Source organism: Egretta garzetta, unplaced genomic scaffold, assembly GCF_000687185.1.
Source record: "Egretta garzetta isolate BGI_Z169 unplaced genomic scaffold, ASM68718v1 scaffold369, whole genome shotgun sequence".
NCBI classification, from domain to species: domain Eukaryota; kingdom Metazoa; phylum Chordata; class Aves; order Pelecaniformes; family Ardeidae; genus Egretta; species Egretta garzetta.
In genome coordinates this window covers 2283315-2301230 of record NW_009260837.1, presented here as the reverse complement: position 1 = coordinate 2301230, position 17916 = coordinate 2283315, and the positions used below count along the sequence as shown (strand labels likewise).

General features: G+C 40.6%; 1 protein-coding gene and 1 long non-coding RNA gene across 2 annotated transcripts in view; one reads left to right on the top strand and one right to left on the bottom strand.

Moving 5' to 3' along the window:
• LOC118453118 overlaps positions 1-5624 on the bottom strand; it is a 43260-nt gene extending 37636 nt beyond the window's left edge. The window contains exon 1 of the long non-coding RNA XR_004843068.1: positions 5549-5624. This is a non-coding gene — a long non-coding RNA (uncharacterized LOC118453118). The remainder of the gene's footprint in view (positions 1-5548) is intronic.
• Positions 1-17916, top strand: part of NRP1 (neuropilin 1) — an 82983-nt gene that overhangs the window by 12782 nt on the left and 52285 nt on the right. Inside the window, exons 2-3 of the mRNA XM_035902433.1 lie at positions 5552-5733; positions 10385-10612. Of these exons, the coding sequence (XP_035758326.1) occupies positions 5552-5733; positions 10385-10612 (410 nt within the window). The remainder of the gene's footprint in view (positions 1-5551; positions 5734-10384; positions 10613-17916) is intronic.

The following is a 17916-nucleotide window of genomic DNA, read 5'->3' as shown; positions in this document are numbered from 1 at the left end:
GGAAAGAGAAACAGAGGAAGAGAGAAACAGAGAAAGAAAGAAAAAGAAAGCAAGAAAGAAAAGAGAGAAAGAGAAAAAGAGAGAAGGAAAGAAAGAACGAGCGAAAGAAAAAGAAAGAGTTCACTCATCCTGTCAAAGACACATCCACACCATCAGTTGACTTGGCAGGATGGAGAAAGATTTCTCCATTGAGAAGAGTGTGATGTGTGATGGTGATGGGAGTGAGCAGCCAGGCAAGAATGCACCATGCAGAACCCTATGGCACCAAACACACTGGGAAAGGGCTAAAAAAGCAAAAAAAACCCGCAGTTCCCTGCAATTCCCATGCCTCCCAGTGCTCAGGGAGCACCTATGCCCTGCTTAGGCCTGGTGGCTGGCTGCAGACACAGCATTCACCCAGGATCCTCCAAGGGCCGTGTGCTGCTTTCACCTCCGTCAAGGTGTGTTTTGAGGTTCATGCATTATCCCCTCTGTGTGGATACCTGTGCTGAGCTGCCAGGGAAGGCTGATGTGTCTCCACAGGAGGGGACGGCCCCTCTGACGCCATTAGACTGGTCACCCTGCCAGGGTGGGACACAGAAGGCCCTGGAGAGCAGTCAGGCTGCACGGTGGCTTGGATGGAGAGCAACCCGACAAAGACTAAGCTTACAGGCAGAAAAACAGCCCATTTGGGGCTGTGCTTAATTTTTTATTTTTAACAGCGTGTACTTTTTTTTCTTGTTGCTAATAAACTGGGATTAAGGTTGGTGTCCCCCGAGTGCCTGCAGTTCTTAAGCTTTTAGCTCTGGGATACAGATTGCCTTGTGCCACAAGCACTGCAGTAAATCCCACACCGCTAACCCTCAGTCACTAATGGGGCACAAATCCACGGCACAGAACAACTCGAAACTCTTTATTTAGATTTCCCCTTGCAATGCCTTCTGTTCAGCTAAAATGGAGTCTTGCAAGGAATTAAAAAAAAAAAAATAATAATAAAGGCAGAAGAAAGATACGTACTAAGAAGCAAATTCTTGGAACCAAAGACAGTCTGACCAGGGTAGGTAATTCATGTCAGGGAGAGATTTAGTCACTGGTGGAAGTGGAATCAGCATGATAAAAGAAACAGAGAGGTGGCAAATCTTTTCATTCTAACAGCCGGATAACCAAAATACTCATAACCACCCTATAGATGCATGTCGTACCCTGCAGAAAAATATGGTATATTCACATGTAAATTATAGTTGTAGATGCTTCACTGCTTGTTTCATAAGGTAAAATGGCAGATATTTAGATCTCAGCTGAGCTCTACATATGTCTTGGGAAGGAATTTTTTTTAGGCAAAAGGTGTAAGATCTCACTGCCCTAATAATAGGAAAATGTGTAGAAGCGGAGCGAGGCTTGGCAGAGTGGCTGGCTTCAGCAGCAGGCAGGGCTTTCCAGCACTTTCACTTCACTTGCTGCAGTACAAGGTGCGATGGTGCACTTCAGGGGTCGCCAGCATGTTCAGAACTCAAACCAGACGTGCGCACTGTTATCACCTAGTAGGAACTGGAAATAGAAAATTCACCAAAATCTGTATTCTGCAGCTGTTTATGTTTTTCATTGCCCAGTGCTCATTTTATAGCTGTTGCTTGGCCTTTTCCTCAAACCCATAACTTACACTTTCCAAAAAAAGAGCAAGTTTTTTGCAATTCCTTTAAGAATTTGTAGAGGAATTCTAGATCCCCTCATCTTTCCCCCCCTCACCTTTCCAATGGGAATCTGTCCCAGACATTGTTTTACTGAACCATAAAATTAGGACCATCTAGTAATGGCATGTTGGGAGGAGCGGGGGAGCGTGCAAGCTCTGCAATGCATTTCTGCAGGCTCCTACCCAAGCGCCACGCACAGTCCTTGCCCACCAGAGAGGGTGCAAACAGAAAGCAAACGAAACTGGGATGTCCAGAAAGACCCAGACAAGCAAAAAGGGAATGCTTTTTGCATTGTAGCATAGAGGCTCCATGAACATATCTGCTGATTACCCCGTCTTCTGGGCAGCCATCTCTTTATTTTCACACATGAACTCTTGCTCTAGTCTTTCACCTGAAACTACACTCAATGGTTAGCACCGTGTTTATATTTATGTCTCTGTGCCATAAACCCTAAAGGACTATAACATTACAAGAAATATTTGCCACACCATTGGCAGCAGTAACTGAGCGAAGAATTGCCAAGTGGGAAACCCAAATTTGCAAACTCAGTATTCTGGGCTGCGCGCCAAGACTGTCTGGGCGCTGCAGAGGTGACACATTCAGTCTCCTCACAGGGTTGCCAATGTGCCAACTGCATCCCTGGCACAGCATCTTCTCCTGACAAACTTACGGAGAAGAGCTGCTACGAAGTCCAGAGGGAGATGCAAGCTGCTTTCTGAGCTTCCTTGGCAGCAACTCCATCTTCAAGTTGTGACTGTACTTTCTCCTATTTACAAGAACAGTTGTTTGCGATACACTATGGTCTCTGGTAGGATTTTGAAAAGTACAAAAGTGACAGCAGGACATTGGTTTCCGAGTATAAACTAGTAAAAGCCAGAGTAATTTCATTTCCCTAAAAAAAAAAATAATATAGATCCTCACTTAGAGCAGCCCAGATATCATGCTGCCACCAGTGTGGAGAACCTGAATCCATTTGTTAGCTGCCAAGTGAAAGACATGTTCCTTAGAATAAGAAGGTTGTAGGGCTGATCTCTAAAGTTTCCCCTTTTCAAACTGTGCTTCATACCTGTTGTCTTACAGCTAAACTTCTTTTCTCTCTGTCAGTAATTTTTCAAAGCAAAAGAAAAAACCTGAAAAATCCTTCAGTCCTCTACAGGGCTGCGTGACCTATAACTTGCAAAATCCATTAGAAGACAACCTTTTAGTAACCAAATTGTGTCATTTACAATTGCAGAGCAGCCAGAAAGAGCACCATAAATTACAATTCTGTCACTATAAGGGACAATGGAAAGGTGTGGGCAGGCTATCGCTATAAAGGAGGAAACCTAGGAGAGTGATAGAATTTAATTTGAATATTTTCTGCCAAATTTACTTCATATAATAGCACAATTGGTACTCACAGGTTAATAATTTTTGGGAGGCTGTATGTGAAAGACTTAGTAAGATTATAGAGGATTGTTTATTTTCAAGGTGTAGTAGGATAAAAATACTGAATGCAAACCTTTGGGTTGGTTTTTTTTTTTTTCTTCTTTATACATGAAGTAAAACAGCATGTAAAAATTGTTTAGCATTTTTAGTTAAAATTTTTCATATCATTTAATAATTCAGGAAAAGGGTTCTTGATGTTCATTTGAAAAATTATCTACTGTTGAGGCTTGAGCAATGGATCATGCCTGCAAAACTGGTGAAATAATGTCATCATGGAGAGAAGAGCAAAGAATGTGACTCAGATGCTGGGGTTTTATGTGGTTACTCTTTCTCTTTAACGAGCAGTTAATTATTCAGGGAAAGGTTGTCTAGTTAAAAATTCTTAACATTCATTTTTTCCCTAAAGTATAAAAACTAGCAGCCTGCATTCCTGAGTACTTCCAATAGCTTTTGTAGGGAACCTAGAGCTGGTATTCTTAAGGATATTTCTAAAGGGAAAAAAACAAACAAACAAAACCAATTCTGAGGTATTTTTACAACTCTCCTCCTAACTTTCAAATCCTGTTATACATATATCATCAAGAAATTCTAGAAAGAACAGAAGTCTAATTTAAAAAAAATCCAGGCTACTTGAAGTATCTGTAAAATTATCTCAGAAATGAACATTTCTGCTTTGTATTTCCACCAATCTGAAATGGGACAGTGAAGCTAACGAGCTGAGCAATTGCTACTAGAAAAATCAAATACATAAGAGGAAATGCAGTTAACACAATATTTCACATATGTTAATGCTTACAGTTCCATCAGTGTCAGCTTTATTTTCTACTTGATATACACCAAAGCTGGCACACAATTTTAACTGATGAGGTAATGTCATTTTCAATTTAAGGAGCCTTAAGCCGTCCACTTTAACTAGTGATATCATCTTTGCAGTTGTCTCATGGGGCTTCATGTAAACATAAGTAATGTGCCCTGGACAGTTTGGAGCAGAGTTGTTAAAAATGACATTGGTCATCATTAAGACATTTTTTCCCTTTGATCTTCGTAAAAATGTCAGAGACACTTTATTTTCCTGTCATTTTTAGCTCTTCCTTGTATATTAATACGCTCGGAACATTTCAGTGAACATAGCAGTAGAATAAAGGTCTAAACAAATTAATGGCAACATTTTAATGTCAGTCGTAGTAGGATAATGAAAAGTAAATGAGATTGTCTGGCTAACAGCAACTTGTTAAATAAAACGGCAGTGCAGCAGAGACACAAAGGCGCAGGGGCAGAGAAAAGCCTTTTGCCGCGGCCCGAAAGAGGCCCAGAGCACAACCCAGGCTCCGAATGCCACCAACTTTTAGGAAAAGATTAAACTGATTCTACAAATTGTGTCTGCTCCTCCTTCTCGTCCGTGGTCGAATGAAATCATTTGCTAATAAAACTTAAAACCAGACCCATCTCTGCACCTGCAGCTCCTGCCTCTCCGTGACTTTAATTCTCATTTGTATTCTCCCTGCTGGCTCAGTGCACCAAGCTGCTGGGCTCTCCTCAGCCCCCTGAAGCCAAACCTGTCAGACCAAGCCCTGCATACTGGCATCTCTGGTGACAGGGCTGAGGAACCCCGGCGTGCCTGTTGCTCCCAGGCAAACTTTTGCCACCAATCATTACTGTGCATCAGGCACCTTCTCTGATCAAGTCCTTAGGAATCAAGCAAGTAACCAGGGGAGGGCTTAGCCCAGTCTGTTCAGTAATCACATGCTGTACAATATGAATATTATACCATGCACCTCTTGATTCAAATACCTAGCAAAGATGATTTGTAATGAAACAGGTTTTGTCTAAGAAAAACCAAGTGCCATGACTGACGTGTGGATTTTGTGGTTTGCTTCAAACTATTTGTCCAGCTAACAAGGAAAATAACAGATTTTTCTACCACTGATCTGAAACATGGTGGAGTTTTGAACACAATCTAATGTTTAGGGATTTATTTATTATTCTGTGGACATATGTTTGGAGGACAGCATATGGAAATCAAAGTATTGTTCATAAAGAGCTCCAGCCAAAAAGACATTTTTGAATTCATAACAGAACTTCACAGTTTGAAAAGAATGCTATGCATTATGTATTGATAACAACACTACACAGACAAAGGAACACAATTTAATAATACAGAATTGTGCGCATGAGATTTCCTTTTTTTTTGTTAATTGGTTACTTTAGCTGACATTGTCTGCAAGCATAATGGACACCATTCTTCCTAATAGTTCCATGTTGCCAGATGATGTCTACAGACATAATGTAGTCCATTTTAATTATTTCATTTTGCTTACATCTTTCAGCATAATGCATTTTCCAAGCAAGCTAGCATTTTTCTTGATTATCTATGTTGTGTTATGGTTTCTAAATTAATTAGGTCTCCTTCTTTCCTGGAAGTTAAAAGTTTCTTCCTTCCATTTATCTACCAGGTATGATTATGTTGAAGTGATTGATGGAGATAATGCTGAAGGACGCTTATGGGGAAAGTACTGTGGAAAAATCGCTCCCCCTCCTTTAGTGTCTTCGGGACCATATCTTTTTATTAAATTTGTTTCCGACTATGAGACACATGGAGCAGGATTTTCTATCCGTTACGAAGTTTTCAAAAGAGGTGAGAAACAATTCATTGTCATATATAGCTCATAACCTGTAATTTTTGCTTTCATCAAAAAGTTCACCGTAACTCCTTGGGATGTGCAGAATACATGAAAATGCTTGAAAGAGAACATTGTATTACCCTTGTCATCCCAAGGTGGAGCCTGTATTCAACGGCTGTAGATCATTATGAATCCAATGGGTCAGCTGTATCTGAGGATTGACTCCTCTGTGTGTAATGTGATAGTCTTCATCAGCTGTTCACTTTGACCTTCTTAAAACCATTAGCTTTCTTCCTTTTTTTTTCTTTTTTTCTTCTTTTTTTTTTTTTTGGTGATATTAATTCCTGCATGATTTACAATGTTACTGCCTTAACAGCACTGTAACCTTCTGAGTCCGTGACTTATTTTGGTTAGTGTTTTGCTCTGCATTCCCGTGAGACGGCTGTGGACTCAGAAAGGACCAGCGTACACATGGGCAGCAGATGATGTTGCTGTTGTTTTCACAAATTGTGTTTGGAAGGCAAAGGAGAGGAGAAGCTCACACTGTTCACAGGCATGACCTGCTGGATGCTTGTGCCAGGGGTTCAGTGCCGGTGAGCACAGATAGCTGCATGGGGCATAGAGAAAGCCCAGAGAAACAAACATTCCAGGATTAGCCAGACCTATAGACAGTTCCTCTTTGAGAACTCTCCTTCTGAGTTAACAGCTAGAAGGGGAGTACGATTTCTTTTTTTTGCATACACCTTCCCTAGAGCTGGATGGAGATAAATTATTCATATATTCCATGCCTGGAAAACTCCTAATATACAGAAAGACGACAAGCTTAACTTTACAGAAAAAAATACTGACTTCAACAGCAATGTTTAGAGTCATATTCAAAAAAAGCAGCTCAAAACTCCGAATTTCTGATACACACCACTCCCAGATAGTGCCCCATTTTCAGAACCAGTTCAAGTCCCTTTTACGCACCTAAACCAGAGCCAGATTTTCAGCTGGGTTCAGCACACGCGCATGGTGGCAGCTGTACTGTTAATGAGGAGAAGCACAGTAGTGAAGTCTCTTTTCTATTGCATGCTATTGCTGCTCGGCACAGTGCTAATTGGGGCCACAGACCTCTTGTTCGCCATCTTCCCTGTCTGTAAATCCACTCTTGGCTCCCAGAAATTCTTTTGGTGACCTTCAGGGTCACATTTTTTGAAAGAACTCAGCATCCAAATGACACCAAGCTTTCCTGAAAAAATATCTCTATTTATTTTGGTGTCTTTAGGAGGCTAAACTCTTGAAACTGTGTCCTGAAGTTTCTCAGTGCTTATATATACAGTACCATCTTTCATAAAGAATAAGGCTGAAACACAAGAACAAGTGAAAGAATGACCTGTGAAACAACCTATTTTACCAACCGAGCATTTTCAAGAAAAAAGAAGCTTTTATTTATTTCCTAATCGTGCAGTGGTAACTCCGAGCTCTGCCAGGAACGTTGTGTTTATTTCCTTGTGTGGTCATTTACATCTCTCAGTGATACACATTAACCATGTTAAGATGGCATTATGAATGTGATTTTATACACACAGAAGTCAGGAAACTCAAAATTATGGCTCCCAGGGCAACTTTAACTCGAGTTCATTCCACATAAACTGTATATTAAGGCAGGAAAGTTATCACCAGGTACAGTGTTAGAAATGCTGTGTGTACACAAAGGATGCAAGTTATAGTTGCTGTGGGAACACAGCCCTTTTTAACTTTTGAGTTAGTGCATATATGCCTTTCTAGATTTACATTTTAGTTTCTGTATCAAATAAAGCTGACCAGTTTACCCTGTTATGCAGGTGAAGCTCAGTTGCTCACACCACACTAATATGCTTCATTTTAGCATATTCACAACTTAGCTCATGATTTCCCAGGTATGAGAAGTATTAAAATGATCCCAAGCCCAAGGCCCTGTGGTGCTGAGCTGCGTTCCAGCACACAGTATATTTTTGCCCATCGTTCCTTTGAGAGCATCCTTAGTTTTCAAAAAGAAAAACTGCATTACACTACCTGTGTCCTAAGCTGAATTCTAAACCTGATGCTTAAAATGTCACACGCCATGGAAATTGTGAGGAGAGACCAGCACACGTAATGGCTGTGATAAATGTAGTATGGGCTTTGGGAGTGGAACCTGCTTTTACTTTTCTTCCAGCTCCTTAGCCAGAAAGTCACCAAAGAAGTTGAATTCCAGACTAAAACATGAAACCCATATTGCTCCGTCAGCCAGCCCATCTTAGGATGGATGAGTAGCCTATTCACTAGAAGAGGACCTACACGGTTCATGTTCAACATTCCTAACTTTAGTTGACTAAATTTGTGGTGTAAACTGGAAGAAAAGACACTGTCAAACAGGAAGGCAAATGATTTTCTGGCTCAGTGACACCTACAGAAAGCAAATGAAGTTATCTCCAGTATCATCTCTTTCTCTTCCTTTGCTCTCTCTTTTGCCTCCTCTCTTTCTTTCCTTCAGCTTATCTCCCTTTACATCACACACATGCACACGTGTAGTTTCTCCACCTCAGAAGTGTCTGTTCTGTCCAGTCTCTGCTAGAACCTTTTCTGCCGGTTTTCCATGAACATCACTCCACTAAGTACCTCATAGCCTGTGCTGGTTTAATTTCTGGAGTTCCTTCACAGTGTCAGTAAAGGGTCAAAATCTGTGGAGGGCATTTCAGTGAGGCAGTTCTTCTGAAAACAGTTTTTGTTTCTTGCACCAGATTGACTTGAACATGTTTAAAATAAAACAAGCTGGTATTGAGATACCATGTGTGAGTGTAAGGAGCCTGACGATTGTGCACTCACAGAGCCAGGATCTGGCTGTATTTAATAAAGCAATAATGATTCTGGCTTACATTTTATATTGCATCTTTTATTGGATTCCAAGAGGAGTACAGAGCACTTCATGCTATGAATGGCATAGCAAAGCTATTTTATCCTGGAACAGCAGCTACTGGTGGGAGTGAGGAGCAACAACCAGAATATAACCCTCCCATACATGACAAGGAGACAAGGGAATGACAGGGAGAGAAGAGAAATATCCGACTAATGTGTAAGGGGGCTATTTAATTATAGGCAAAATGTAATTTCCCAAATTGGAATGGGTCAGTTTACTTGAGCATTAATATCTATATCTTCCAAAATATGCCATGAAGTGCTCTGAATATTGATGCGATAGCTCAAGTATTTCCTATCAGTGTCTGTTGAAGGACAAAAATACCTGAACTGACAAAATTCATTCAGACCTCTCTTTTTCATGCTGAATTTAGCTGGGAGGTGGCCAAATCTGTGGGGGGTAATATGTTTGGCACATTCACAAGGAAAACATTTTCTATGGTGAAATAAGAGTATTCATATATGCAGCAAGCCAGACTGTTTTCCTTCAACTATCTGTGTTGAGCACTGGAAATCCTCAGAGGCTCCTGCCTACAGTCTCTAAGGATGCTGGGCATCCTCATCCAAACCGAAACCTCACACACACTCGCCCTGCAGCACAACCTGTTGCAACCAAACTGTCGCCTGAGTCCTGCCTATGCTCCATGTCCAAAGACCTTCGTCTGGGTCATTCTACCCAAACTCCCCAGGTCAGCTGCTGTCCACCAACACCCCAAATCCTGTAAATCACTTTCCATTAAATTGGGAGTGTCAAAAGTCAGAGAGAGAGGGGTACCTATGGTGACCCTGTGGGAGAATGTGCGGGCAGTGCCTGAGGCTGGCTCTGAGCACACCTGCAGATGCAGGATCCACGGAGAGGATTCCTGAGAGACCTAAATAAAGGAGAAATGCAATCTATCAACAAGAGAGGGACTCCAGGTTTAGTCCCCTGTACTCACAAAGGCACATCCAGTGATCTGGCCTTTTATGCCCCTGCATCTTTACTGCCACTTTCCTGTTCCGCCAAGAGCAGCGTTTGGAGCATCCCATTATGCCATGGTGGGGACATCGGGGAAAGCTGGTGTGTCAACATTGACATTAGGTGACTTCTAGCAACACTGCCTGTAATCACACAGTTTATCATGCCTGCACTAACAGCAACATTTTACTGGTGCACCTGTGTCAACACCACTCAGAATGAGTCACTCACCCTTGGTACATATACGAATTACCTTTCACATTTAGTTTGTCAAGGAGGCATAGGTCACATCTGGCAGAGTTACTGCGTCAGTGCTCCAGGAATCTGAAACCACTACTCCCTCTACTGAATTCACTAACCCACTTTCGTAAAAAATTCTATTTCACCAATAAAAGCCTGTCAGCCGTAAGATTTAAAGATTTGAGCTTGAAGGGGCTATAATTATTTCTCTAGGGCCCTGTCGAGATTTCTGCAGCTTACACTTTCATTGTTCCCACATGACTTTGTATTTGTCATAATTTTTTCTAGAGCTGGTACAAGTTTTCATATTGTTCCATACAAATTGAAAATTGGAGATCAGACAGTATATGTGAATTGTGCTTTAAAACCTGACTATCAATAATAGGAACAAGCTGGCTGAATGATTAATACAGCGATTAAAATGAGGTGTTTCATTGAAAAGCCACCTTTGCTGCTGGAGAGACAATACAACCTAATTTGTTTTCCAGCTAACTACTTTGCTTAGTAGCATAGTGTTAACCCAGGTGATTTTTATCTTTCTTTTACAGGGCCTGAATGTTCCAGAAACTTCACTTCGTCAAGTGGAGTGATAAAGTCCCCTGGATTCCCTGAAAAATATCCCAATAGCCTTGAATGCACTTATATTATCTTTGCACCAAAGATGTCAGAGATTATACTGGAATTTGAAAGCTTTGAGCTGGAACCTGATTCAAATACTCCAGGGGGAGCGTTCTGTCGCTATGACCGATTGGAAATCTGGGATGGATTCCCTGATGGTAAGAGAAAAATGGACTGTGATATACATAACCATTACTCCAAAGTGGGCTGCAGAAGGCATATTCTCATTTTTTTAAATGTCACAGTAGAGAGATCCTTGCTTGATTTATGTGAAACAAGTTGAATTAAAGAGAAATGGGGAAAATGTTCTGTAAATTCATTCAGTAGAGCGTATCACAGTGTGAAAGATTTTTTTTATTTTATGAAACATGTTTAATTTTGAACAGTTGGCTTGGGGAAAACGTCTATTTTTAGAGGGAATATGTGATGGACTCCTATGCTAAAATAAATTAAATATGAAGCCTTATAATGCGTCCCCAAACTTTCACAGCTAGCACATGAGTATTGTCCAAAAATTTCCAACACCTTGCACAAACTGGACTTCAGGTACTAACCCTCCAGCTTGAGGGGGAACCAGGTTACAGACCAGCTGTCAAAGCAGAGAATTTCTTTGCCAGAGAAAACGTGGTGTCCATACAATTGAAATCATAGTGACTAAATGATTACCCAGGTCAGTTAACAGTTGAGTCATTCGTTCAGGTGGCTTCGGTGATTGGGCACTGCAGGGTTCCTCCCTTATAGTGCTCTCTCTTCCAGCAGTAAAAGCAAATCCGAAAGTTTTTTCTAAATGTGTTAATTTATAATCTCTGATTAGCTGGGCACGTGTGTCAGGGTGGGTGTGTTGGGCACCTTTCTGGAACTTACTTCTCTGCCATCTCAGTAATTTTCCACTTAGATGTTGACCACGCTTGACCTTCTGCTAATTCACTAAGTGCATAGCTAGATGTTGGCTAAGCCCATAGAGCCAGTGAGCCCTCATTTCACCCTCCACCCAATCTCATACCCCTGTTTCACACCGAGACTGATGTACAAAATTGCTGCGTGATTTCTCTATTTTTTTCATATACGGCAGTGGGTCCACAAGGTCCAAGTCCCCTCTAGGTAGGGCAGCCATACACCAGTTCTCTAAGGACTCCAGGGACTATTCAAGCCAAATGCCTAACCTTTAGGGTGCCCAAATGCCTGTATGAATTGTGCAAACAGCTATGTAAAACTGACTGTGATGCCCTTTTCACTGTTTCTGTGTATGGCATAAGCTGATAAAGAGAAGCATCTTGAAGCTGTCTTAATTTTGTAACTTGTAGCAAAATCCAATGACTGAGGATTTATGTTGTTTGTGTTGGGCACTAATTACAGCTATTTCAGTTTTCCACTGGTGTGATAACCCATATTAATAGATATTTTCTTTGCTTTTATGAACAGCAGTGGCAGTTTCTACAAACTGCTAATCCTACATTAATATTTCATTTAAATGAAAACATATAACTTAAGGAACATATTTTAATAACACATTTAAACTTGCCCATTTTCCTGGATAAATCCCCAATATAATTTTAATTAAAGTTTTTATGGATGCTGCAATAAATAGGTATGTGCTTTTTAACGTATATTTGTTTTTCCTTTTTGTTTTATGCTTAATGGGTTTATCATGGCTCTTCAATCCACTCCAATAAATAGTTAAGAAAGAGCCATAACAATAGCTGAAAGACTATTTAGACTATTTATGCCTCAGTTAGGAAAACAGTATTGTAACACTACAACAATGATGTCTGGAACATTTAATAATAGGTTTATTTGTATATAGGCCAAATTTTCCCAAGCTGAATTCCTGTAGAACTTGCATTTCAACTGACATGTGAAAAGATCATCCAATCAATCAATTTATGTGTAATATTAGCAAAAATAAATGTGTTATTGTTAGCATCAAAGGGTTTCAAAGCGGTAATTTCCTGGTTCAAGAAAGTGACTGAGCCATACTGAAGAGCAATTATCAACAGGCATTATCAGACTTCCAATTCCCTCACAAACTGCCTAAACCCAAAATGATCCTGACATCCACTAAGGGTGTTTACATGTTTGTAAATATTCAACTGAATTTGTAGACTAGAAAGAAAGAAATGTTTCCTCAGATACAAACTATTGGGGGTTGCGGCAGTGGCAGGGAAATGTTTGCTGCACCGTTTCACTGGCGGGTGATCCTTAGCCAACACTCAGTCCTTCTCGTTTAACTTCACACAACAAAGGCAGAGAGGACGTGATTGCTTCTCGATAAATGCATCACAGGATGAATCCCTGGGAGGGAAAAGAATTATTTCAACCAAAGAGCAAAGCTGACACAGGAAGCCACTGGTATGACCTGGCCATAAAATGAAGATAGAAATTCAAAGTTTATAGATATCAAAAAGAGAACATCCAGATAATCTTAGGGGGGGGAGAAAGGAAGAAAGGAGAAAGGAAGAAAGGAGAAAGGAAGGCAAAATAAATCTAATTTGCATCCACATGGGAGTAGTAAATTTCTGAAAAATATTAGACAGTATGGTTGCCTTTGATGAAGGGAGGCTTACCCAGGATGAGTCTTTCAGCCATTTGTCTGTTTCCATTTAGACCGTGAAAAAATATTCTGAAGCTACATGTACACCATTAACTAAAACGGGGCCAAGGCAGGGTTGTGTGTACTTCTAAATTGCTGTCATACTCCCTTGCACAATTTTAGCCCATGTCAGTTTACACTTTTCCAAGCAATTCCTAAGCACGGTCTGGAGGACAGCAAAAGCTGGGGGTCATTCCCAACGGGCACGTTGGACGCAGCCATCCTTCTTCAGAGGGAAGAGCCCTGTGGGAGCAAGCTGTGTCACACTGTTATGCCAGTCTCAGGAACAGTCTTGGCCACTGGCTGTGGGTCCAGAGGGTGCTCCCTAACCTGGTCTATTTAGTGATACAGACACAGCCATAAAAAAGGAAGCTATTTGGCTTTGCTGTACTGTATTGCTGCTCACATGCCCAGTTGCGTTAAAGGTTAAAGTCCCTATTGCACTACACTGATACAAGCATGAGGTAGAAGGATTTTTTAAATGTTTGGGAAAAATTACACCTTTCAGTTCAACCCCCCTGCTCCACAGCAACACAGCTGTTGTTTGCCAGGATGATGACAGTTTTTAACAGGACACAGAGAACAGTTTGATGGAAAATAGCTGTGGCTGCCACCAGGGCAGAATTAGATGGACAGCCCCCCTGCACAGGCTGCTCTCACCCAACGCTGGAAACCAGACATCTGTGTTTGAGCCAGGCACTGTCAGTTCCACCATCCTCAGCAGAAAAGGACCCCACTCTGATTTGTCTCTGACATCTACTTTAGGGCAGTTAATGGAGCTCTGGAGCTGCTTATCTCATGGACTGTACTGGCAGCTATGGATTGCTAACTCAGACATAAACTTTAGATACCTGAGTTAGAGAAGATGAAACCCACCATAAGTGGAAAATGTTTTCACGTTAGTGTTTGATCAGCTACAGCTACTGGAGATCCGCAGGAAATGAATTCTCTGTTCTCTGCAGTTGTGATTTTTTTTCTTCCTCCCACAAAAAGAAGCAAAAAAAAAGAGAAAAGTTCTCTTAAACAAATTTTTCACAATGATGTTTAAAAGAATATGTCAAAATCAATATGCTTCCATTTACATTCCATTTTTCTGATGGAAAACAATTTTCTGTTCGACAATTTGCCAGCAACTGTAGCAGTCATTCACAGAGACGTTAATCCTGAAATGCTCTGTCACCGTCATGGAGCCCTCAGCCTACTTGGTTGTCCTTGTGGTGGATTGAATCTGGCAAGCACTGAGTACTTGCGTCTTGATTCTGCAAAACATGTGCTTATCTTTGAAGCATGTGAGCAGTTAGATTGACTTCAAAAGGAATTCACCGAGGATACTTACAGTGGTTAAACACTGGTGTAAGTGTTTTGCTGGCTCAGGAGGGGAATGGTAGGCATTTAAAACCTGCCATTTCATTTCTGCATAACTGCATGCCAAGGGCACCCTTTGGTCTCTTCTTTAAACTGAAGCAGTAAGTGAAACAACCCCTGTTGGAGAATGTTTGAGAGCTACAGGTGCATGCCGCAAATATTATGCAGAAAAGGGACCATGGTTTGAAGGAGATAACAGGTGGAGTTGGAGCAGGGGAGTGAGTAGATCACAGAATAGAAATATGTGATTTTACGTGAATAAACGAGACACAAAAAAAAATCTTTTCCCAAGGCACAGATATACCTCAGCCAGCCTCGACTGAGAACAGTCCATTGATGACTTTGAAGAAAAATAGCCCACTCTGAACCAGGACTAGCTTAAGTGATGAACTGCACATATTCATCATGCAGCTCTTTGAAGCTCTGTAGACTGTCTACTAGGGGCTCAAAAGTAATTTAGAGAAGTTTACATATGGTTTGAGAACCACAGGCTAAGCATTGCTGCTTCAGTCAATACCACGCGAGCTTCCACTGAATTACAGAGCAAACCAGAATGCTTTACTTCAGTCATTAACATCAGTGCAAATGAAGATTGCTATTAATCTGGCTGCATTTCTCCTCTGTTGCAGTTGCTTTCTACAGTCTTGTGAGAAGCTGCTGAGATATAAGAGTATATACAAGCTTGGTGTAGGTGACTACTGGACTGTGAGGATGGGATTCATTTTTCAGTTATTTTCTCTTTAGGATCCTAAATTGTGTGCAAATGTTTTGTCAATAACAATCATACTGCTGTGAAAATACTGTCCACAGCACACCAGCATGCTTTTATAAGACCAGCTTTAAAATTCAGTAAAACGGCTATTTAACAGCATTTCTTTTAATATTTTAGAAGTCTCATATACCATTTTTCCTTGCTTGTGTTTTGGTGAGGTTTTTTTTAACTGAATTCAAAAAGCTAATATTTCAACTGAATGGGCAAATGTGTATTTCAATAAGTATCAGAGTTTCCTGATACTGATGCTCTTTGTCCAGAAGGGCAAACAGTAGAAAAGAAAAGAAGAATTAGTAAGGGCAGGGTTTCAGTTTAGTCTTAAACCACCAGCCATATTCTATATGTTCCACACTCAGATCCTGTAACCCTTCAAATATACACATTAAGAATAACCAAGTGTTTATTCACATTCTAGAATTAGACTCTGCATGTTGGGAAAAGCTTGAAAAACAGGTTTCTTAGTTGCCCATCCATCTTTTAACTGGAAGCTACTCAGTTTTCCACTATATCATACTATGCCAGTGGAAAGGAAAGCCAAGGTCCTGGAAATAGCTACAACGTGGGCAGTGAAATGAAGTAGCTGGCTCACCGAGATGCCTCTGTTCTGCAGGTGATGTAGAAGTGTCCTTGAGTGAGGACATTTCCAAGTAACTCCTATTTGGAGTAGGCCTTTCCTAGGAGATGCTGACAAAGTGACATGATGGTCTACATGTAGAGGCTGTAAAGAGCTTTTGGTCCCTACACAGCATTTATATGATGTGGTGACACCTGAAACATTTGATAATTTATTGTCATTCAAAAGTTTTCAAGACTTGAAAGGAAAAAAAGAAGAATTTGGTGTTAGCTGTTTATGTAAGAAGAATAAGAAGCTCTACTTCATCCAGTTCTGCTCTGATCAATACTGTATTGGCTCAGTAGGCTAAGCTTTACACGTTGTGCAAAAAAATTCAATACCTCTTCGTGTCATATTCTGCCGGTTTTTAGCTCTTGGCGTCTATGCATCTAGCAAAGGGAATAGCACTGTGATAGCAGGGCCAAGCTGTAGAAGACTGAAATGCAGAATCACTAAATATGTCTTAAAAATTATAAACCAGTGAGTCATGGGGAATCTGTCTGCTTTAAACAAAGTTCTCTTCTGTTTGTCATTTCAAAGAGGCTTCCCTACAGGAAATGGGAGGAGGGAGGCTCAGAGTGCCATAATATGGTGGCCTTATACTCCTTATTTTCTTGCAGTTCAGAGCAACATCAGCAGCTACAATGTTGAAAAGCCATCACAGGAAAAAGCAGGATCAGAGCTGTTTGCACACAGAAAATGCAAAGAAAAAAAAACAACTTGCAGCAATTGGAGTGGGGGCATTATTTTGTGTTTTTAAAAAAACACTAATAGTAACAGTCTAAAACAATTTTCTCACTCCAAATAATAAAACTGTAAAGCTTTAATGATTTGTAGGGCAAGGAAGAATTCAACTCATCCTCTTTAGGGTGTTCCATTCTATCAGTACTGCATTGAACAGCCCCGGTGCAAAGGGACTGAACTGGCAGGTATTTAAAATGCCATGGGATTGCCAAGGCAACTGAAGACTAACTGTGGCCAGAATATGGATAGAAAAGCACATGCTGGCAGCAAGAGCTACAACACCTGAGCTCACTCCTTCTGGCAACCGTAGGGCCTTAACAGAAATGTGTAGCTTACATAATAAAGTTATCCCCCACTGGAACTGTTTCACTTGTTGGAAAATGCCAATAAATTACTACAAAATTATGTTAGCTGAGGATTTTCTTTGAACTGTGAATAATTGGGATATATAAACGTTTTATATTTTAAACAGAAAGTGAAATGGACTTCTTAGAGATTACAAGGTGTTAATTTAAGCCTGGAAAGCCAGTGGTGTAAGCGTCAGAATGACGTCTTGCGATAATTTTCGTGATTGACTCCATGGATGGGTTTTAGCATTATCTTTTCTTACTGTTTGCAAGCACAGATGTACCACTATTCAACAGCCTGGGGACCTATCTGTAGGGAATGCTCAAGTGCTAGAAAGCCACATATGTTGGTTGTGAATTGAGTAGCTTAATTAAGGAAAAAGATTATCTCACTGCACAGGAAATCCTGAAAAATATCAAGAACTGGTTTATACATGATTAACACTGAGAGAGATCATGTATGTGTGTATGTGTGTGTATTCTGTGGCTTGGAGACATAAGAAATCCTTGCTCTTTTGAAAGGATTAAGATTTTCCTATTGAGTATATGGGCAAAAGATCCATGAGGGTGTGCTGAAAGCCTAAATAGGAGGGGATAAAAAGTCACTCGTCATAGCCTCAATATGAGTGCAAAAATGTTTTTCTAAGTTCGCTACAGAATTAACAGGTTATCTGCAGTCTTGAGCATAAAACCTGGCAGGTGCTGTCTGAACTCCTATTCCCAGAGCAAATCACGCCATTCAGATGTCCTTGTCATAAATAGGTGCTTCAATCACATTTTGGAAAAGACTCTCGGTGTTTTGTACATGTAATTTTGTGCATCATTGCCCTCTCTGGACACCTTAAAGGACACTTTTTGAAATCCTGGTTCTTTACATTTTCAGAGGTTTATGGAGTGCTATCTATCTGGAACATTTTAGAAGTCAGTTTACTAGGGTAGGATAAGCAATTTATTGTTCACCGCTAAGTTATTGATGAGATTGTGATTTTGAACTGTGGTAGAGGTTCATCGTTTCCTGCTTAGGGACTCCC